The 23,210-nt window shown below is 35.5% G+C and overlaps 1 protein-coding gene and 1 long non-coding RNA gene across 3 annotated transcripts; one reads left to right on the top strand and one right to left on the bottom strand.

The window, feature by feature from the left end:
* The first annotated feature begins 366 nt into the window (after positions 1-366).
* Positions 367-2,619, top strand: LOC106405497. 2 transcript variants are annotated; one of them, XR_007324052.1, is made up of 4 exons: positions 367-1,126; positions 1,225-1,388; positions 1,499-1,703; positions 1,823-2,619. XR_007324052.1 is itself a non-coding variant. In XM_048758775.1 (3 exons), exons 1-3 carry the CDS (start codon positions 1,011-1,013, stop codon positions 1,666-1,668), a joined length of 450 nt encoding a protein of 149 aa, XP_048614732.1. In that variant the 5' UTR covers positions 367-1,010; the 3' UTR covers positions 1,669-1,796. The 2 variants fall into 2 exon arrangements, 1 of the variants encoding a protein (XP_048614732.1); XM_048758775.1 differs by lacking the exon at positions 1,823-2,619 and having other exon boundaries at positions 1,499-1,796.
* Positions 2,620-8,697: 6,078 nt separating this feature from the next.
* Positions 8,698-13,482, bottom strand: LOC111211136. The gene is made up of 2 exons (XR_002662298.2): positions 9,328-13,482; positions 8,698-9,166 (listed from the first exon to the last, which is right to left on the bottom strand). It is a non-coding gene; the product is annotated as an uncharacterized LOC111211136 (long non-coding RNA).
* Between the last annotated feature and the right edge of the window lie 9,728 nt (positions 13,483-23,210).

The following is a 23,210-nucleotide window of genomic DNA, read 5'->3' as shown; positions in this document are numbered from 1 at the left end:
AAACCTAAACCTTAACCCAAACCCTATAGCATCTAAGTTTGGGGTTTGGATTTAGGGTTTACCGTTTGGGTTTTAGGTCTAGGATTTGGATTTAGGGTATAGGTTTTGGATTTGGGTTTAAGATTTACCGTTTGGACTTATGGTTAAAGTTTTGGGTTTAGGGTATATAATTTGGGTTTAAGGTTTACGGTTTGGGTTTAGGGTCTAGGACTTGAGTTTAGGGTATAGAGTTTAGGTTTATAGTCTAGTTTTTGGGTTTATGGTATATAATTTGGGTTTAGGATCTATGATTAGGGTTTAGGGTTTAGGGTATAGGGTTTGGGTTTAGGGGTTTGGATTTGGGTTTAGAATTTAGGGTATGGGGTTTTGAATTTAAGATTTAGGGTTTAGGGTTTACGTGGAAGCGTTAGCGTCGTTAAAATTAAAATTTTTATTTTTTGTAGCTATTTTTTATTTAATTTAATGTTTTTTAATTAATAATCTATGTGGAAATTTGATTGTTGCTAAAGAGTAGGGTGAATTTAAAGGTTCACCCCTAGGGTGAACCTAAGTTCTGTCCCTTTGTCGACTTGTAAAAATATTCAAGATCATTTCCAACTTTACGTTTGAAAGAAGACCTATAGTGTAAAAGAAAGTAAAGGAACCGAATAATATATACACTCAAAATGCGGTTTTTGGTCGTTATAGCCAGGAATGAGCACTAAACCGAACCAAAAAGACAAACCAACCCATGCATAACCAAACCAAATGCATTTTATAACTAAATTGAATGTAGTTTTTTTTTATTGTTTAGATTTTACGAAAGATATTTTTATTTGATAATCTAATAATCGAAAACGGTGTCGCCAATAATAATTTAAAAATACGTCTAATTTCTAGGTAGAGTGGTTAGCAAAGATATTATTTTATACTATCAAACAATTAACCCTATATCTATATATAAACTGAAAGAAAGAAATAGGGTTTTATTTGGTTGAGATAGAAGAAGGGAGGCAGCTCTCTTTCTCAAGATGGTGCATTCACGTTATTCATTTAAAATCAGACAATTGCGTTCACATTTGTATCTAACTTGTCATCCTCCTCGTCCAAGAATCCATTCACCTTTTACGCCATACTTGAACAAGAGGTAGCTTTAATTAGGGTTTCCATTGTGAACTAAGAACGAGTCCAAGTTGATTAATTTATCTTTGTTGGTTTTGATCATTTTCTTTCCATTCTTAATAGAACGCTTACTCCTCTCCCAAGCTTTCCTTCAGATCTATCCCCCAAGCAGGATATAGGTGAATTTATGAAAGAACTCTCACAACTCGAATCAGTTTCAGAAAAAGTATCAAAATTAGTAGAGCGTCTTAAGGAACTACATGAGTGTAAGATCAGAATAGCTGCAGGTATTTTGTACCTCTATTTGAACAAATATTTCTATTTCCTTCTCGACAATTTCTTGAGTTTTTTTTTTTTTTGCTTTTTTTTTTCTCTTTGTTTATATTAATTCTTGCAGTCCGTGTTCTTCTCGACAAGAGGAAAAGGATCCTTAACGAGGAGAAACTGAGAATTGCCAAGATGAAAAGGCTTATCGCTGAGGAAAAAAAGATTATCGCCGAAAAAAAAAAAAATATAGCAGAGAAGAGAAGGAAATTAAATCAACGAGAGTCTCACAGAGATGCGTAGGTAGCATTAGATCAAGTCATCAAAGCCATGCAAAAGTAAGTTGAACAATACTGATTTACATCAAAGGATTGACTAAGAATTATTATAATAATTGTTTCTTAAATAAATTAATATACATTTTAGTGATTACTTTGTTCAATGTTGTTTAATGCAGGCTCAACGCCAAAACGAGAACTGAGGATCATTGTAGGGTTAGCTATAGTTGCTCACAATAACGTTCCGCCAAATTCTTACTTATTGTCTTTTATGTTTTCACTTAAACAAACTATTGTCAATGTATAAGAAACTTGAAGAAGGTTTTATGAAAATCACGTTTGTCAAAACTCGAACATCACGTTGCATATGTTCTGGGAAAAACCATCTACCTTCATCAAAAAAAAACGTGTACTATAGCCATACACGGTAGCTTCGAATAAGTTATAAGACTCAAAACGCAGATTATGGTCGTTATAACCAGGAATGAGCACAAAACCGAACCAAACCAAGACAAAACAAACCATGCAGAATCAAACCAAACACATTTTTTAAGTAATTGGGTGTGGTTATTTTTTATTGTTCGTAATGATTTTGATTTGATTTTGTAATTTTTAAATTGATCTTTTAACTAAATTATAACTAAACCGAGAATACAAGGAACCAAACTAATTTAGTAGAATTTTATTAGAACCGAATAACCCAAATTGAGATTGGACCGAATTGGATAATTTAGATTTATTATTGGCGAAGATTATATTGCAAATTATGTAAAGTAGTTGACAAAAAGGTAATTGTAAAAGCTTGTTCGCTGAACACGAACGAACTCATTATCAGTCATGCCTACAATATCGTGAACAAGGTGCAGAGCAGCTTTCTGGAAGAGATCGATGGAGCTCAATCAATTCCCGAGAAAATCGCTATAATCCAGGGGAACCATTTGTTGTGTTTTGAAATATCTATATATTTATTTCAAAATGAATATCCGCACAGGTGGGCAGCTCAAACTCTTAATTCTACATTATATTCAAATATATATATATATTCTTTCTATTTGAAAATTGAATGAATCAAAAATTTGACATTTTACAGTATTGTATTGAATAACTAAAATCTACTATTCAAAAGTCCATCTTAGACCCTTTCCAGATTATTATTAAAAGATAACAACTTAAGGTTATACATTAAATTAGAACATATCTAATGTAATTTTAAATATAAAAATATACCAAACTTCCTATAAAACATGAAGTCAACCAATTAAATCGATAAAGTTTAAATATATTTTGCTGTAAAAGAAGAATAAGAAAGTTTGAGTATATACTTTATCACATCGAATATATTAAAAATATTTATATTTAAGTCACAAAAATTTCCCGCAAAAATAAAAAAAATGAAAATAAGGATTATCTAAAAATTCGTCAAACATTAAGAAGACACTCATACGTCTTCTTCGAAACCTGTAGTGTGTCCATCATTAACCCATCCAAATCTGAAGTTCAAGAGTTTCTTAATTTATATGTTATTGCATACTATTTGTTTAACATACCAATCTAACAAAAGCCTACTAATTTTTTTAGATATTTTTTATAAATCAATGAATTAGTTAATTTTGTAATTAATAATATAATATTATTATAATATAATATTCATTAAAAACTTTATTATAAAAATCCTATACTATTTTTATATAAATTTTATAATTATGGTCTATGTTATTAAAACTAAAAGTACTATATGAATTAATTATGAAAATTTTATATTAAATTAGTAAATTAACCTATTTTATTATTAAAATGCTTTTATCTAAATAGTCATATATCATTCAATGCTTATATATTATTTAAAAAATATGCTCTTAGAAAACTTTGAAATTTAAAAATATATTAATGACAAATAATTTTAATTTTAATTACAATTTAATGTTTATTTTAATTATTAAAAAATCCTGTTGTTGCTAATGATAAAAAATAAATGTTAAAATTTAATATTTTTTTTGAAATGTAACACCAAAAATAAATTTTATTGTAAAAATCAAAAGTAATGAATTATTTTAAAATTTTAATTTAATAACAAGAAATTAGAAAAATTAATATCATTACATCAGAAAAATATCATATATCAATAAATTTACTAAAATAATGATAGATATTGCGATGTATAAAATTTACTAAAATAGTAGGCTATATTATTTAAACAGAATGAATTTATTTATAAAATCCAAAAAATATTAATATTATAGATGTTAAAGTATTTTTTAAACACCAACATGTATAGTATAATTAAATTATACTAAACAAATATCTTTCTAATGTATAACTAAATAAATTTTAAAAATTTATTATGTACAATAACAATTAATAACAAAATAAAATGTATAAAACAGATCACTATAATTAATAATGTCGAATAAGAAATCTAAACAATAAGATTATAGTTAACACACTATATAACAATAAAATTTAAAATCATTTATTTTAAAATTTTATAATTATATCAAAGTTATACATTTATAAAATGAAAAATATTTGTGCGGGTCAAACTCTAGTAAATTATGAAATCATAAAAATATGCCAAGGTTGGATGGTTTAGTCCATAAATTACATAATCTTTGCTTGTGTAAGTAAAAGTTAAGGGGATGAAACTTATGAATAAAAGCAAAATAATTCGAACCATGTTGAGTGATTAGGGAGAAACTATAGTATTGCCTGAACATGTATTTCCAAAGAAAATTAATGGACTCTTTGTATATGTTAATACCTAAAATCAACTCTCTAGTGGACATATTCGGCTTCCATCAGTTTCATCACGAGTAGTTTTTTTTTCTAAGTCAAGTGGTAGTACTTTAGTGTCATTTTTTTGGGCTTAGCATGTATTCATGTTGGTCCTGAGTTCGATTCCCCTTGCGAACTAAATTATCATTATTTAGTTAGTTTGGGTTTGGGCTTCGGCTCAGATGGTTAACATTGTGAACAATAAACGGTCCACTTCTGGCATTTGTCAAAAGGCACTCCAAACTCGGATCATGCAATGTGATGGTCAATCCTTTATGTAGCATTAAGTGTGTTTTTTTCCGAAGTTAACCGGATCAGCCAAAGAGTCCGTAAAAATTAGTAGTTTTGGCGATAAATTCTCGTTTATAGATTTTTCTTCGGATATTTTAGTAAATTATTCTTGGAAGAATATTTACTCTGTTTAGATTTTACCAAGGAAATTTTCATTTGATAATCTCGCCTATAATTATTTAAAATACGACTAGTTTCTAGGTAGAGTAGTTAGCAAAGATATTATTTAATATTATCACACAATTAAACCTATCTATATAAAAAAACCTATCTATATATAAACTGAAAGAAAGAAATAGGTCAGGGTTTATTTGGCTGAGATAAAAGAAGACAAATCTCTTTCTCAAGATGGTGCATTCGCGTTATTCATTCGACATCAAACAATTGCGTTCGCATTTATACCTAACTTGTCATCCTTGTCGTCCAAGAATTCACTGACCTTATACGCCATACTTGAACAAGAGGTAGCTTTAATTAGGGTTTCCATTATGAAATTTTTTTTTGAGTCCAAGTTGATTAATATCTCTTAATGGTTTTGATCATTTTCTTTCCATTCTTAATAGAATGCTTACTTCTCTCCCAAACTTGCCAACGCTTACTTCTCTCCCAAGCTTGCTGTGACACCCGTCATCTCCAATCCGGAGAACAGCGGGCAACCAACAATATCTCGTATAATAAAAGTTCATATATCCAATTACACTCACCCAAAGCCCAAATAAAAATCCGAATAAAAAGCTCAGTAGCACCAATCCGTCCAAATATCATATATTCGTCAGTCTCACCTGAAATGGGGAAGAGAGAGGGGTGAGTAACGGGCAAGTCACTCAGTGAGGTATGGGATACTAAACCCGAAGTCCATGGACTCCGAATAAATATAATTTAATCCTAACATGCTGCGAACACGGTACCTAAAGTACCCAAAGATCACAGAACAGTCCTAGCGAGGTGCACACTCGCTGCCCACTAACAGGCCAAAACACCACCGAATATGTTCAGGATGTGCTCCAGAAAAGGTAAGTCAACTTTGGTGACATAGGTAGCCAAATCAATTCTCTTAAGCATTTTCACATATCACAACTCGGGATGTTACAATTCACCACCTCTCAAAGAACGCAACGTCCTCGTTGCGCTCCACGATAGGTCTCAAGACGCCTCTCAGGTCAGAACTGAAATGGCTAACCAGCTCTGATACCACTTATAATGCCCCGACCGCCCACAGCTAATGGGCCACCCACGCCTGCTTTCTCGGCCCGTGGGCCCCATCCCGTCTGACGGTCGGTCCGTTAATTTTTCCAAAGGCTCGAAATCATTGTTTACTGACCCTGCAATCACCACCCGACCTTTTCCCATGCTTTGGCCTCACTCGCACGCTATCGCGAATCACTTCTCGATAGGTCACCCATCCTTCCACTACTCCAGTTCAAGCACGCTTAACTCTAGAGTTCTTTCAGGATGTGCTCCGGAAAAGGTAAGTCAACTTTGGTGACATAGGTAGTCAAATCAATTCTCTTAAGCCTTTTCACATATCACAACTCGGGATGTTACACTTGCCTTCAGATCTAACCCCCATGAAGGATTTAGGTGAATTTATGAAAGAACTCTCACAACTCGAATCAGTTTCACAAAAAGTAGCAAAATTACTAGACCGTCTTAAGGAACTCCATGAGCGTAAGATCAAAAGAGCTGCATTTATTTTGTACCTCTATTTGAACAAACATATCTATTTGATTCTCGTTAATTTCTTGATTTTTCTGTTTGTTTATATTAATCTTGCAGTCCATGTTCTTCTCGACGAAAGGCAAAGGATCCTCCGCGAGGATAAATTGAAACTTGCCGAGATGAAAAGACTCCTCGCTGAGGAAAAAAAGATTCTCGCTGAGGAAAAAAAGAACCTAGCAGAGAAGAAAAGGAAATTAAATCAACGAGAGTCTCACAGAGATTCGTAGGTAGCATCAGGTCAAGTCATCAAGCCATGCAAAAGTAAGTTGAACAATACTGATATACATCAAGGGATTGACTAAGAATTTTACATTATTATTGTAATAAATGCTTCTAAATATATTGTACTAGGGTCGGTCCACACTACGCGCAGAATGTGATGTATATTTTTGTTTAAAATATACTTTTGGAAGGTTTTTGTTTGTATTTGAATTTATTGATCATGTAAATGTTCTTAGGTTTTGAAAACTTCATTCACGTAAGGTTATTGTTGTTGGAGCAAATGAGGGTGTAATTTATTCTGGTCTGAGTGAGTCCGAGAGATGGTGAGATTAATTAAGTTTACAAAAAACTGGTCACCTTAATTTGTTAATATTTAGTGTATTTGTTTATGTCTTAAAAACATATTAGTTTAAATTTGAGAAGTACTATGAATTAACATATTTAGTTGGGTCTGCGTATTTCGGTTAATCATCTTTTACAATATTTTAGTCGGCTGCATTTAAACTTTTTATTCATACCCTAATAACAAACTGATTAGTGTAAAGCTAATATATGTTTTTCTTCAAAATGTACCGGCATTAATACATGTTGCCTAACACATCTCTCTTGCCTCGTAGTATTGGTAAGACAATGTGTATGAAGTCTCTAGTGAACTTTTATCATAACTATTATAAATGTATAAAGCCGATAAATAATCCATCATTTATGTTTTAACATATTTTTGTCAAACTCTTATTTTATTTTACTTATCAATATAATTAAAGTAGAATGAACATGTAAATTTTCAAAATAAAAAATATATAAATTAATGTAATCTATAGAAAACAGTCAGTAAATGGCATAATACATGGGATAATACACATATGCTATGGTTCACCAAGATATGTCAAAAAACAGTCACTAAACAAAGCACCCTCTGAGATTTTATGGTAGTGGTATTAAGAGTAACCACTTTGCTGGCGATGATCTTAAAACTGGAACGTCCGAGTCTCCAGTAGAAAGTAAAGATTAGGCTGATAGATGCATACCCCAATAATCGTTTATTTCAGGCACAATCCGAAATATCACGTAATTCATAAAAACTAACTTAAACTTGAGTCAAACATTTAATAAATTATCTATAACTTAATGCTGCCATGTTTCACTCTCAATTTTTATGTATTTTCTTTATGCTTTAATTCAAGGTTTTTTTTTCTTTCTTTTTGTAAGTAAACAATTTTGTGGTAGTCTCTCCTTTCTATTGTATTTTTTTCATTTGTTTGTTGTAAGATTAATATTTTAAAATGTTCATGTAATCTACTTTTGGAAACTCAAACATATGAGGTTGACAAAAGAAAAAAGGAAACCCAAACATCATCGGACAGGTAATCATTTTCTAGAGTTGAGAGGGCATGCGTTTGGACACTTGTTTTGCTTATCATTCTTGTAAGGTATACCAAGAAACATTAGTTCCCGAATTTAGATATACCAAAATTACATGAGATCTTTGGAACGGTCATTATTTTTCTTTTATCCAAGAGGCTGTTAAGGTTTTGATAAAATAATTTCCATGGTAGAATCATTTTAAAAATTATCAGGTGTTTGTCTCCTAATGTATGTAGGAACTTTTGGGCGAGTTTTTTTGTTTCAAAATCGAAAAGATCCAAGATTGGATGTGTATTGGTTCTAGTGGTGGTATACCAATGGGCGTCTCGAGTCATCTTCTCATTCTGTCTTTTTTAGTTTTGAAACACCATTCTGTCTTCTTTACAACGGAATTTTTTGTAATTAGTTAATAGTTTGACCAACTTTCAAGAGAGAGATAAAGAGAGGAGCCTTCCACTATCTTGTTAAAACATAGATGATTTAATAACCCAGTTTTCATAACAGAGGAAAAAAAAACATGCTTTCTTTTGATTGGAGAATTGGAGGAGAGGTTAAAAACTTATCTTTTCAGTTTTTAGTTAGATTAAGTGACGGGTTTCCTACAAAAGCAGACATTGATGGAGTTAAAGGGAAAGAGGTTGAGAGATAATCATATAGAGAGATTGGGAGATAGTCATATAGATTGAGAGAGAATAGTCGGGCACTGCATTAAGGTGAGAAGATATACGTTTTTGTCGCCTTTTCGATTACAAATGGTGATGTTGAAACCCAACTACGTACGCCTAAAAGAAACCCATCAGAAGTTGATAAGGCTTAGCAAAATGAAGCCACCTCTTTAAACACGTGTTACAAACTCGGGATAACACATAAGTCACAAACGGTGCCGAAAAATAGAACTTCTTTAACGCCGCCGGTGAACATACCAAACATCACGAAAGCTCCTTCGACATGAGCACCGGCGCTAACCGAGTAATAGTCTTGAGTTGTCGATCAATTTCTTCAAAGAAAAGTAGGAGCTCTCATCCTCATCTCAACTCCATCTCCTCCAAGATAATCTTCGCCATACACTTCCGACGAAGTCCGCTTCACACTGAACGGCAGTGGTCGTAAGGCCGCTTCACCAATAATTTTTACTGCAGTAACTTCTATAACATCTGTGAGAAGATAACCGCTATTAGTAAATCATATGGATAAAACAATATCTATCAATAAAACTCTCTAAGCACATATATATATATAAAAGACCGTTTCAATAGAATCTATAAAACTATAAGCCTATATATATACAAAGGCCGTTTCAATTAGAGTAATTTACCTGGTACTAAAAGAGATGAGAGAAAAGATGATTCAAAGAGCTGAAGTACTGACATATTTATTATACCGTAAACACACACCGCCCTGCCGACGTGAACCACACATTTAAGAGACCCCATCGTGGCCGATCGAGTTTATGGAATTAATCACAGAAGCCATCGGCCGTTTCAGAGATCGGGGAAGCAGAACAGAAGAGGAGAGAGAATGAGAGATGAACCTGATCCTAGATTCCTCCCGTAAGAACAATTAGGGTTGACGATCGATAATGGTCCACCGGGCCCATTGGGATATAAATGTAAAAGATACACGGGCAAATGAATAAGCCCAACAAACATAAAAAAACGATTAAATGAAACGCTGTGCAGCGAAGAAGCCTCGATGAAGTGTTGCGTTTTGTATTTTCAGGACACGTGTTGACACCATAGAGCTCGAATTTATGTGCGGGCAGCTGAGGTGGACACCCTGGGAGAGAAGCAAAACCTATTATATATATAAAGATATAAAGATTAGTATATATTGATTAGTGATGACTTTGTTCAATTTTTTTTAATGCAGGCTCAACGCCAAAACAAAAACTGAGGATCAAGATAGGTTTAATTGCTCACAATAACGTCCCACAAAATTCTTACTTATTGTCTTTTTATGGGTTCACTTAAATAAACTATTGTCATGCGGGAAGCAACTTGAAGAAGGTTTTATGAAAATCATGTTTGTCAAAACTGAACATCACGTTGCATATGTTCTGGCAAAAACCATCTATCTCCATCTCTCTTTTTTTTGAGGAAAAATCTATCTCCATCTTGAAGGAGCAGTTTTAATGTACAGTTAAATTGTTTTACACTAATTTAAGAATCATTAAACATATTAATTATAAATTACTGGATGGTTTACAATGGCATAGAGTTGGTTTTCTCAAATGTATATATACACGGCGTAATTAACACTCATCATCTTCATCAATGGATAACAGATTTTCACATTTCACATTTAGACCAAAAAAACAGATTTTCACGTTTCTTATCCAACTTGTTACTTATATTTACATCAATAGACTGACGATTATTATTATTATAACTATTATTGTTATAGTAGATTAATTGTGATTATTCTTGGTTCCTATAGTTATGAAGACCCAAATCCAGAACAGGAACTGTAAAAGAGGGTTTTAACTATCTGATGAAATAACTATCTTGAAATGAACCTGGTTAGATGGTTATTTATACACTGGAAAATATGATTTACATATTTTGGGGGTTTTTTTTTTTTGACGTCAAAAGGTCATTCTAAAACTCAAACTTGAGGTGGTCTGGGTAACCAGGCCAGAATAGAACAACCAATAAAAAATAATTCCCTATAGAAAGATCTAGTAGTCTTAGCTAAAAAGTCTCAAATCTGATTGCGCGCTCTTAAAATATGAATGATGTTGAAATCCGGAAAACATATCTGAAGCCGTCCATATCTGAAGCCATCCATACCTTGGGGACGGCTCGAGGCATGTTCGATACCTGATTAATGAGATCGCTAACTCTCATATTGGGATGCATAACTGGCGCCGCAGGAATAGCTGGTCTCACAGGGGTCGTTGGGATCCACAGATCCTCCCACACCTTGACTTCATAACCTGAATGTATCTTCTGTCAGATTCCCAATAACAACAACTTCCTTGCAACAGAAATGCTAGTCCACACATAAGATGGACTGCTAGCAGAGTTTACTCTTAGTGGTAAACTTAGTCTATAGTATCTTCCCCTCAATACCCGGGCAACCAAAGAGTCAGGGAATTGAACAAGCCTCCATAGTTGTTTCGCCAATAGAGCCAGATTAAAATCATGGATCAAAAGAAAACCAATCTCACCCTCCTCTCTTGGTAGGCAGACATTTCCCCATTTCTCCCAGTGTATTTCTCTTCATAATGGATTTGAACTCCCCCAGAATTGAGCAATGGCCCTTGCTAGGTTTTCACATATCTCCAACGGGAGCAGGAAAGTAGACATAACGTAAGTCGAAAGAGCAAACAAAATGGATTTAACCAACACTTCCTTCCCTCCTTTTGATAGCCATCTACATGTCCATCCATTCACTCTATGCATTAACTTATCCTTGAGAAATGCAAAAATTTTGCACTTGAAAACACTTATGTCTTCCGGGATACCTAAGTCCCCATTCCTCCTTCGTTTTGTATTACAAGTGCATCTTTAATCTCTTGTCTACTAGTTGCATTAATCCGCTTACCAAAGAGTAAGGACGATTTATCAAAGTTGATACATTGACCTGATGCTTTACCATACTTCCTGACTACTTTCATTACTTCTTCACATTCACGGGGCTCCGCCTTACAGAAGAAAAGGTTATCATCAGCAAAGAGAAGGTGGGATACCAAAGGACACGCACGTGTGACACGTATGGTTTAGTCCATAAATTACATAATCTTTGCTTGTGTAAGTAAAAGTTAAGGGGATGAAACTTATGAATAAAAGCAAAATAATTCGAACCATGTTGAGTGATTAGGGAGAAACTATAGTATTGCCTGAACATGTATTTCCAAAGAAAATTAATGGACTCTTTGTATATGTTAATACCTAAAATCAACTCTCTAGTGGACATATTCGGCTTCCATCAGTTTCATCACGAGTAGTTTTTTTTTCTAAGTCAAGTGGTAGTACTTTAGTGTCATTTTTTTGGGCTTAGCATGTATTCATGTTGGTTCTGAGTTCGATTCCCCCTGCGAACTAAATTATCATTATTTAGTTAGTTTGGGTTTGGGCTTCGGCTCAGATGGTTAACATTGTGAACAATAAACGGTCCACTTCTGGCATTTGTCAAAAGGCACTCCAAACTCGGATGATGCAATGTGATGGTCAATCCTTTATGTAGCATTAAGTGTGTTTTTTTCCGAAGTTAACCGGATCAGCCAAAGGGTCCGTAAAAATTAGTAGTTTTGGCGATAAATTCTCGTTTATAGATTTTTCTTCGGATATTTTAGTAAATTATTCTTGGAAGAATATTTACTCTGTTTAGATTTTACCAAGGAAATTTTCATTTGATAATCTCGCCTATAATCATTTAAAATACGACTAGTTTCTAGGTAGAGTAGTTAGCAAAGATATTATTTAATATTATCACACAATTAAACCTATCTATATAAAAAAACCTATCTATATATAAACTGAAAGAAAGAAATAGGTCAGGGTTTATTTGGCTGAGATAAAAGAAGACAAATCTCTTTCTCAAGATGGTGCATTCGCGTTATTCATTCGACATCAAACAATTGCGTTCGCATTTATACCTAACTTGTCATCCTTGTCGTCCAAGAATTCACTCACCTTATACGCCTTACTTGAACAAGAGGTAGCTTTAATTAGGGTTTCCATTATGAAATATTTTTTTGAGTCCAAGTTGATTAATATCTCTTATTGGTTTTGATCATTTTCTTTCCATTCTTAATAGAATGCTTACTTCTCTCCCAAACTTGCCAACGCTTACTTCTCTCCCAAGCTTGCTGTGACACCCGTCATCTCCAATCCGGAGAACAGCGGGCAACCAACAATATCTCGTATAATAAAAGTCCATATATCCAATTACACTCACCCAAAGCCCAAATAAAAATCCGAATAAAAAGCTCAGTAGCACCAATCCGTCCAAATATCATATACTCGTCAGTCTCACCTGAAATGGGGAAGAGAGAGGGGTGAGTAACGGGGAAGTCACTCAGTGAGGTATGGGATACTAAACCCGAAGTCCATGGACCCGGACAGAGCACTCCGAATAAATATAATTTAATCCTAACATGTTGCAAACACGGTACCTAAAGTACCCAAAGATCACAGAACAGTCCTAGCGAGGTGCACACTCGCTGTCCACTAACAGGCCAAAACACCACCGAATATGTTCAGGATGTGCTCCAGAAAAGGTAAGTCAACTTTGGTGACATAGGTAGCCAAATCAATTCTCTTAAGCATTTTCACATATCACAACTCGGGATGTTACAATTCACCCCCTCTCAAAGAACGCAATGTCCTCGTTGCGCTCCACGATAGGTCTCAAGACGCCTCTCAGGTCAGAACTGAAATGGCTAACCAGCTCTGATACCACTTATAATGCCCCGACCGCCCACAGCTAGTGGGCCACCCACGCCCGCTTTCTCGGCCCGTGGGCCCCATCCCGTCTGACGGTCGGTCCGTTAATTTTTCCAAAGGCTCGAAATCATTGTTTACTGACCCTGCAATCACCACCCGACCTTTTCCCATGCTTTGGCCTCACTCGCACGCTATCGCGAATCACTTCTCGATAGGTCACCCATCCTTCCACTACTCCAGTTCAAGCACGCTTAACTCTAGAGTTCTTTCAGGATGTGCTCCAGAAAAGGTAAGTCAACTTTGGTGACATAGGTAGTCAAATCAATTCTCTTAAGCCTTTTCACATATCACAACTCGGGATGTTACACTTGCCTTCAGATCTAACCCCCATGAAGGATTTAGGTGAATTTATGAAAGAACTCTCACAACTCGAATCAGTTTCACAAAAAGTAGCAAAATTACTAGACCGTCTTAAGGAACTCCATGAGCGTAAGATCAAAAGAGCTGCATTTATTTTGTACCTCTATTTGAACAAACATATCTAGTTGATTCTCGTTAATTTCTTGATTTTTCTGTTTGTTTATATTAATCTTGCAGTCCGTGTTCTTCTCAACGAAAGGCAAAGGATCCTCCGCGAGGATAAATTGAAACTTGCCGAGATGAAAAGACTCCTCGCTGAGGAAAAAAAGATTCTCGCTGAGGAAAAAAAGAACCTAGCAGAGAAGAAAAGGAAATTAAATCAACGAGAGTCTCACAGAGATTCGTAGGTAGCATCAGGTCAAGTCATCAAGCCATGCAAAAGTAAGTTGAACAATACTGATATACATCAAGGGATTGACTAAGAATTTTACATTATTATTGTAATAAATGCTTCTAAATATATTGTACTAGGGTCGGTCCACACTACGCGCAGAATGTGATGTATATTTTTGTTTAAATATACTTTTGGAAGGTTTTTGTTTGTATTTGAATTTATTGATCATGTAAATGTTCTTAGGTTTTGAAAACTTCATTCACATAAGGTTATTGTTGTTGGAGCAAATGAGGGTGTAATTTATTCTGGTCTGAGTGAGTCCGAGAGATAATGAGATTAATTAAGTTTACAAAAAACTGGTCACCTTAATTTGTTAATATTTAGTGTATTTGTTTATGTCTTAAAAACATATTAGTTTAAATTTGAGAAGTACTATGAATTAACATCTTTATATATAAAGTAGATTTTTTTCCTTCTTCCGACAAGTGGCAGGGGGGTTTGCTGCCACGTGTCATCTTTTTGTCTTTTTACATTTTAGATCCTTTTTCTTTTAGATTATTGCAATTTGGTTCACTATTTTCTAATTATACATTATCTAATCATTCTCACACTAAACATCATCATTTGAATTTTGCTAATATATTTTAATCTACTTTATTGTTCAAAAAATAGCAAAACGAATAAAGAAACAAGTAAAAAATATAAATGTACTTTAAATATTAAATTTATTCGCAGCTAAAAATAACATAAACTTTCGTTATTTTATTATTTTTTACTATTTTCTATTATTTCATTTACAACTATATATTTATCTTAATATTAACCAAACTAAAGCAGAACACATAATTTAAACATAAAACCACCATAATCCCAGAGAAAAATAATGCCAAAGAAACACTAACTCAATAAAGGTCCAGAGCTCAAAGGCGATCAAGAACGAAAACTAACTTACCCCACTTTATCATAGAGTATCTTGGCCAGAACAATCAAAAGTCAGTAAAATGTAGAAATATAATCTTCAGATAAAGCAATCCCTCGAACACAAATGAGCGTGATCAAGGACCAATGCAAAGAACCAAGAAAGCGGGTTAGAGTAAGAATAATCAACAGAAGGCCAAAATCACCACGAAGCAGAAAGAGACATACATAACAAACGATAAGCACAACCACCAGCTAAGAGGTAAGAAGCATCTCTCAAACTAAACAAGCACAAACAAGACGCCTATGCCGGAGAAGAACCACAAAATTCTGGATAGAAGGGACCAAAGCTCCAAGAGTCTAATATCACACATTTATACTAAGGGAAGAAGAGAACAACATGAGTGAGGGAGAAATGAAGCCAACCCCCGAGAAACATGAGTCCAGACTTGAGACCAGAAACAATCTTCCAAATCTACAGAGCATACTCGGAGGAGAACATTATCCAAACCTAGAGTGGCAAACATGGCAAAAGAGAGAGAGAGTCACAGAGACGCAAGCAGGGTTGAAAGCTGCAACGAGATGAAAGAACATAGCTGGAAGGGTAGACAAAACGAAATCATCAAATCGTGGAGCCGTCCTCGAGCTATAGAAGTCAGATCACCAAAAACCATATCTTGAAAACCAAGACGAGAGGGGAGTAACAATGGTAAGCCAACGACGAGGAAAACAACTTCAAAGACGACTAAACTCTGACCCAACCCAAAGAGATGCAGTTCCTAACATCAGCTAAAATCTAAGGAAGAAGAGGAGCATCCAATATTGCATGGAGTAGCCTAAAATAATGCGAGAAACAACCGCACAACTGGGAACTCCTAAACCCGATCTACAATAAATACCAGAAATCTCAAGGTGAAGAAGGCGATAAAGAACAAGAGCATGAGGTGAGTCTTTTTTGGTGATGATGAGAAATACCGCATACCAGAAACGTAAAGAAAATACATAGATGTTGAAGGCTCAATGTAAAAATATGGGAAAAAAACGAAAACATCTTGAAACTTATAATGTTCAAAAATATAAAAAAAATTAAAAGAAAATTTTGACGCTGAAACCGTAAATCTTAGAATCAACAAATGCATAAATGCAAAGTTATTGAAATTCAATATATTTTTATATTAGAGGCTCACTTCACTGCTAATAAATACTATACAGACAAAACACATTATGAAAAAAACAAAGACAAAATATATTAACATATCACTATTACTACTACATAACACAATAAAAACACCAAATAACATTCTTAACAAACAAAAGTGATCACATAATTACATTATCCAACAAATCATACTTTTAACAACAATAAAACAATATTCCGCGCGAAGCGCGGACACCCCCCCTAGTATTTAGTAAGAGTGGGTGGGTCTGCGTATTTCGGTTAATCATCTTTTACAATATTTTAGTCGGCTGCATTTAAACTTTTTATTCATACCCTAATAACAAACTGATTAGTGTAAAGCTAATATATGTTTTTCTTCAAAATGTACCGGCATTAATACATGTTGCCTAACACATCTCTCTTGCCTCGTAGTATTGGTAAGACAATGTGTATGAAGTCTCTAGTGAACTTTTATCATAACTATTATAAATGTATAAAGCCGATAAATAATCCATCATTTATGTTTTAACATATTTTTGTCAAACTCTTATTTTATTTTACTTATCAATATAATTAAAGTAGAATGAACATGTAAATTTTCAAAATAAAAAATATATAAATTAATGTAATCTATAGAAAACAGTCAGTAAATGGCATAATACATGGGATAATACACATATGCTATGGTTCACCAAGATATGTCAAAAAACAGTCACTAAACAAAGCACCCTCTGAGATTTTATGGTAGTGGTATTAAGAGTAACCACTTTGCTGGCGATGATCTTAAAACTGGAACCACTACAAGAAAACAGCGGCATACTGAGGGAAAAAATCGTCGGTATGTCGTCGGAATAAGGTTATTCCGACGACATACCGACGAAAAAAGTCGTCGGAAATAACTCCTCGGAAATTCACTTTTCCTCGGAAATCCCTCGGAAATTTCCGACGGAATTCCGAGGAACTGAATTTCCGAGGAAACTCCGCGGACCACTAGATCGTCGGAAAGTTCCTCGGAATATACCGAGGGAGGACTTCATCGGTATATTCCGAGGAACTTTCCGATGGTTCAATCCTCGGAAGTTCCGACGAAATCTTCCTCGGAATTTGCATCGGGAATTTCCGAGGAACGTGGCCCTCGGATTATTTTTTAAAATTCCGAGGAAAGTGGTCCCTCAGAAAATTCCGAGGAATATTCCCTCGGATTATTTTTTAAAATTCCGAGGAAAAGGTCGTCGGAAATTTCCGAGGGTTCTTTTCCTCGGATTTTCGAAAAAAATATTTTTTAAATTTTTTTTTTTTTTTAAATTAAAATTTGTGGAATTTAAATTCGAAAATATAAAATTAAAATTAAAACTGAAAACATATTAGATAATTCAAAGTTCTACAAATAAAAATAAAACATTTCGAGTTTTTGGTAAAAAAAAAAAAACTACGGGTCTTGAATGTTCGGGAACACCTCATTCGGGTACATCCTCTTCATCATCTCCATCATCTGCTCGTTCAGCCTCTTCTGTGTCTCATAGCCCGCCTGTTGAGCTGCCATCTGGGTCTCCAACGCAGATATCCGATCATCCTTGTCCTTTAGCTGAGCCGTAAGAACTTCTGGATCAACATATGGCGGTGATGCAGAAGAAGGAGCAGCCGACCAGGAGCGACGACCCAAACCGACCAAACGTCCCTTCTTCTTTGGAACCGACTGAAATATAAATAGCCAAATTTAAATAATGTAAATTGATGATAAAATAAAAATCAAGAAATAAATGAATTGAACTTAAAAAAAAAAAGAACTTACGGATTCAACGATTTCGTTGATTCGAAACCGGGACAAGTTGGTCGAAGCCGTCGAAGCGTCATCCTCGGTTTGAAGCTGAGACACTTCGTCTACCACCTGAGTTTGGACCAGGTCGACCACGTCCCTCACAAGACCGTCATCAATCTGGCCGGTCTTCTTGTTGGTATACGCCCTCCTCATTAGGGCGAGATCATCAACCGGCTCGCCATCATTTTCTTCCGCCTTGAAAAAAAACATAAATTAAAGAAACATTAGAAAATAGAAGAAATGCACGGTAAATTAAAATTCTGAAACTCAAATAATTGAAGAAAAAACGTTTGAACTTACCATGCGATCTCCCAGAGTGGCAATAGATTGAGCACCCAAGTTATGCTTGTAGATGCCCTTCCCTTTACGGTCGCTCCTGCGGTTGGTGGAGTTGGTGGAAGAAGTTTCTTTCGTCTCTTCCTTATCCCAATGCGCACACAACTCCTCCAGACCGTGTCGTTCATCGACTTTGGGACCTTTTAATAAAAAAAAAGAAAATAGTTTATTAAATTTAAAAATAGTTTAATAAATTAAAAAATTGTTTAATAAATTAAATCGAACCTTATTGATTTCCTACTTCTTCTTCCACTCGTGGATCTGCTTCCCATAGTTGTCCATAACTTTATGGACGAAGTGGTGATAGATAAAGAGCGTCTTATCGGAATTCCAGTTGAACTCTTGCTGAAAAAAAAACACAATTAGTAGAAAATTTATATTAAAGATTAAAAATATAAGTAAAAAATTAGAATACTTACCGCAAACTGACGAAACCACAGAACCTGCTTGTCGGTAGGGAAGTGAGTGAAAGTCGGATGTCCCTTTTCGAGGGCCGAGTACATCATACGGTTGATCCATGCGCTGATCCCGTTCCCAGATCGATTGAACCTAATAAAAAGAACAAACGGTTAATAATGAATCCAAATTTAAAGAAAAAAAATGTTTAATTACCATGTTTGACCCCGTCCACGTGGATACGGAGTGAGATACGGAAGATGGTCACGACCGGGCTGTTGAACCAACTCCGCAACACTCATCACTCCCGGAGGACCCGGAGGAGGAGGAGCGTATGCAGCAGCGGGAGCGAGAGGAGCAGGAGCGGGTGCAGCAGAGGGAGATGTATGGTTGGAGCTGTGGGGCGAAGGGGAATCCTGAAAATGGCTGGAATCCCGAGACTAGCTCCCCGTACCACCACGACCACGACGCTGTCGAGGCCGAGTCTGATCATCATGAGACCCGTAAATTAAAAAAAATATATTTAATAAATATAGAAATATATAAATTAATTTTTTTTTAAAAAAAAAAATCCCAAATAATAGTTTTTAATCCCAAATTTTTTTTATAGATATTAAAAATGTTTAATAAATATATAAAAATAGTTATAATAAACAAAAAATAGTTTTAATAAATAAAAATAGTTTAATAATTACAAAAAATAGTTTTAATAATATATATATATATATATATATATATATTAAAAATATTTATATACAAAAAAGACTTTGTAAAATCCAAAAATTCGAATTTATATACAAAAAAGATTTTGTAAAATCCAAAAAATCGAATTTATATAGAAAAATCATTTTGTAAAATACAAAAATCGATTTTCTATACAAAAATTGATTTTATAAATACAAAAAAAATAAAATAATCATAAAAAAAATTATAAATCAATTCAACCAAATCACAATTCTAAACCTATTATACAACCAAAAATCACAGTCCTAACCAATCTAACCAATCACCCTAACAAAAATCTATCAAAACTACACAAAAACCTAACAAATAGAACCTAAGAGAGTGGGATAGGGTCCTTACATGATTTGTGTAAGAAAAGGGGGAGATCGCCGGAGATATCGTCGAATTTCAGGGGGAAATCGCCGGAGAAAAAAGAGAGGAGTCGCGCAGAGGAAGAAGAAAGAAATGGGGAAGAAGAAGTGGCTCGTGGTTATAAAACCTAGGGTCCGACGGATATTATCCGTCGGAATTCCGTCGGAATTCTAATTTCAATTTTCGCGAAATATTTGCCCGGTAAAATGAAAATATTCCGAGGACATTCCGACGGATAGTAAAATATCCGTCGGAATTTCCTCGGAATATTCCGAGGAAATACCGAGGAACTAGTGTTTGGGGTTTCAAAACATCAATTTTTTTTGCCGTATTTCATTTCTTATACAATTGTAATGTATACCATTGAGGATTCTTTGTATAGATTAGCATAAACCATGAAATAACAAATTTCAAAACTAATTGAAAGTATTCCCTATACCGTTCATTAAAACGTATAAGTGTTTCTCTTATGTTGTGGGATTTCGTTCATACAATTGGAAAATTGTTAATTAAGGGGTAAGGAACAAATTTTAGACTTCATAATTAACGTAAGACACTTAATAAGGGTTATATAGGTGTTATTCAAACTGCAAAACGTTGTTTTCGGTTTAAAACCCCTATTTCCTCAGAATTTCCTCGGACTATTCCGAGGGAATTCCGAGGAAAACCTGTTCTTCCTCGTAATTCCGTCGGAATATTCCGAGGAAATTCCGAGGAACTAGTGTTTGGGGTTTCAATCTTGTACGTTTTTTTATAAACGGATCGATCGATGCGTTTGTGTAAAAAAACGCATCGATCGATCACCAGATGGACGAAAGCCGTAAGAATGTGATCGATCGATTAGATTATACCATCGATCGATCGAACAAAATCTGAAGCGTTCCTCGGAATATCCTCGGAAAATCTTGTACGTTTTTTTATAAATGGATCTATCGATGCGTTTTTGTAGAAAAACGCATCGATCGATCACCAGATGGACGAAAGCCATAAGAATGTGATCGATCGATTGGATTATACCATCGATCGATCGAACAAAATCTGAAGCCTTCCTCGGAATATCCTCGGAAAATCTTGTACGTTTTTTTATAAACGGATCGATCGATGCGTTTGTGTAAAAAAACGCATCGATCGATCACCAGATGGACGAAAGCCGTAAGAATGTAATCGATCGATTAGATTATACCATCGATCGATCGAACAAAATCTGAAGCGTTCCTCGGAATATCCTCGGAAAATCTTGTACGCTTTTTTATAAATGGATCGATCGATGCGTTTTTGTAGAAAAACGCATCGATCGATGCGTGTGCGAACAGAATTATAGGGCAAAACCCGAACTTTTTGGATCTAAACCTCAGAACTCTCATCCCCTCCGATTTCCCCTATAATTCGACCCCCCCCCCTTTTCTCTCTCTATAATCATCCGATTTGAACAATTTTGGGCTCTATTCCCCTTGATTTTTCGAGCTCTACCTGATTCCTACACTCGTTTTCACCCTAAGACAGGTATACTCCGCGAATCTCCACATTCTCAAATTGTGTTCTTGAGCAATTTTTTTGGGTTTTGTGAATTTCTTATTTCCGTGTTGATTCCTTGATCAAATATGTATGAAACAGATGTTTAAACATGGAATAGAACACAATTGTCTGTGATCAACGAGTTTGGAACAGGATTTGAGATGATTTAGGGATTGAGAATTTTTTTCAATTTGGATTTTCTTTTATCACAACTCGCTTGTTTTTTATCAAAACATATACTGCATACTCACTTGTTTCAAAGATTCTATTTTGTAGAGAATGAACCGCCAGAAAACATCAGCAAAGAAGAACACACAAGAAGAGGGTTCGTCTCAGCGAGAGAAGCAAAGGCCAAACAAGTGGGATAAGTCTGATACCACCCACTACAACAACATGAAGAAGGTAGCCGTTCCGGCTACACAACTAGCATGTCCTGAGACGATGACAATATTAGGAATCAAATCAGACATTGAAGGGCTGTTCAAGAACATGGGTCTAGGCCAACTATGCAACCTCAACGAACCCACTTATCCGGAGTTGGTACGCCAGTTCATAGCATCCGCATACGTCAGCCATCCCGATGATAGCCATCAGGAAGGTTTTCTGGCATTCGTAGTGCAGAAAAAATACTTTGAGGTATCTTTCACAGACCTCTGCGGATTATTTGGATTGAGTGCAGGGGAGAGGACATCTGGTCTTTATTGGACTTCAGAGCTGTTGAACTTCTGGGAAACGATTGGCACAGGGGTTTATAGATCTTCTCAGGCAAAGGAGTCACTTATCCGGAGCCCAGTACTGAGATATGCCACACGCCTCATTGGCTCATTGCTATACGGGACAACCACAGCCGCATCAGTCACGCAATGGGAGTTGTGCCTCATGTACCAAGGTGTGAGGCATTTGCTACCGGCATTTGGAAACTCTACATTCCCACCTGCTACTGTCTTCAACATGGAAGCGGTGCTGGCCGCAAACTTAGCAGGATACAAGGGGAAAGTAACCAAATCCAAGAGCAGTGCATGTGGATTTGGTGCAGTGATTACTCGGATCCATACACATGTGGGTGTAGACTGCGAGAACCATCAGGTAGCACTGGACAGATCAAACAACATTGCTTGGAACTACCTGGATGTCAAAAATCTAGTAAGTAAGGAGTTCATAGCTGGTCCCCACTCGAGGATCCATCGGGATGGTCCTTACGTCTACGTATTCCAGGACCGAGCGAAGAAAACACTCTACTGCCACCTGCCTCAGATCGGCCTGACTGCTCTACTTTCAGAGGCTGCAGTTGAGTTCCTACCCCCTGCTACCGCACTAGTAGACAAGCCATCCTTCTTCACGCCAAAATATCAGACCAAAGGCAAGGCCGTGGATGATGAAGAAGGAGAAGATGAGGCTGCACAAGCCATTCCAGATGATTCACAACCCCATCAGCTACTCCCATCAGACTCCAGCCAGTACAAGTTGCAAGAGCTTCCACCGAACGCCACTTCGCGCCAGCAACAACATTGGAGAGATCAGAGCATAAAGACAAACAACGACATGCTACACAAGATCTGGGCTGCCATTTCACGTATCAGGCCGTGTCGTTGCCAAAAGGATGATGTTGTTCATCGGGACAACTCTCCATCCAGCTCTGGTTCGGGTTCGAGTGGTACACACAGGGTAAGAAAGAGGTCTAAGAGAGCCAAAGATGCAGGAACATCTGGAGCAGGAGAAGAGGAGTAGGAGCTATGCTTTTTTTTTCGGTTAATTTTGAACTTAGTTTTGAACTTAGTTTTTTATTTTATTTTTTTTCTTAATTACGAGTTCCTAT

The sequence above is a fragment of the Brassica napus genome, chromosome C5 (genome assembly GCF_020379485.1).
Source record: "Brassica napus cultivar Da-Ae chromosome C5, Da-Ae, whole genome shotgun sequence".
Classification (NCBI taxonomy): Eukaryota; Viridiplantae; Streptophyta; class Magnoliopsida; order Brassicales; family Brassicaceae; genus Brassica; species Brassica napus.
The sequence above is the reverse complement of the archived record's forward strand: the minus strand, read 5'-3'. Positions and strand labels throughout refer to the sequence as shown.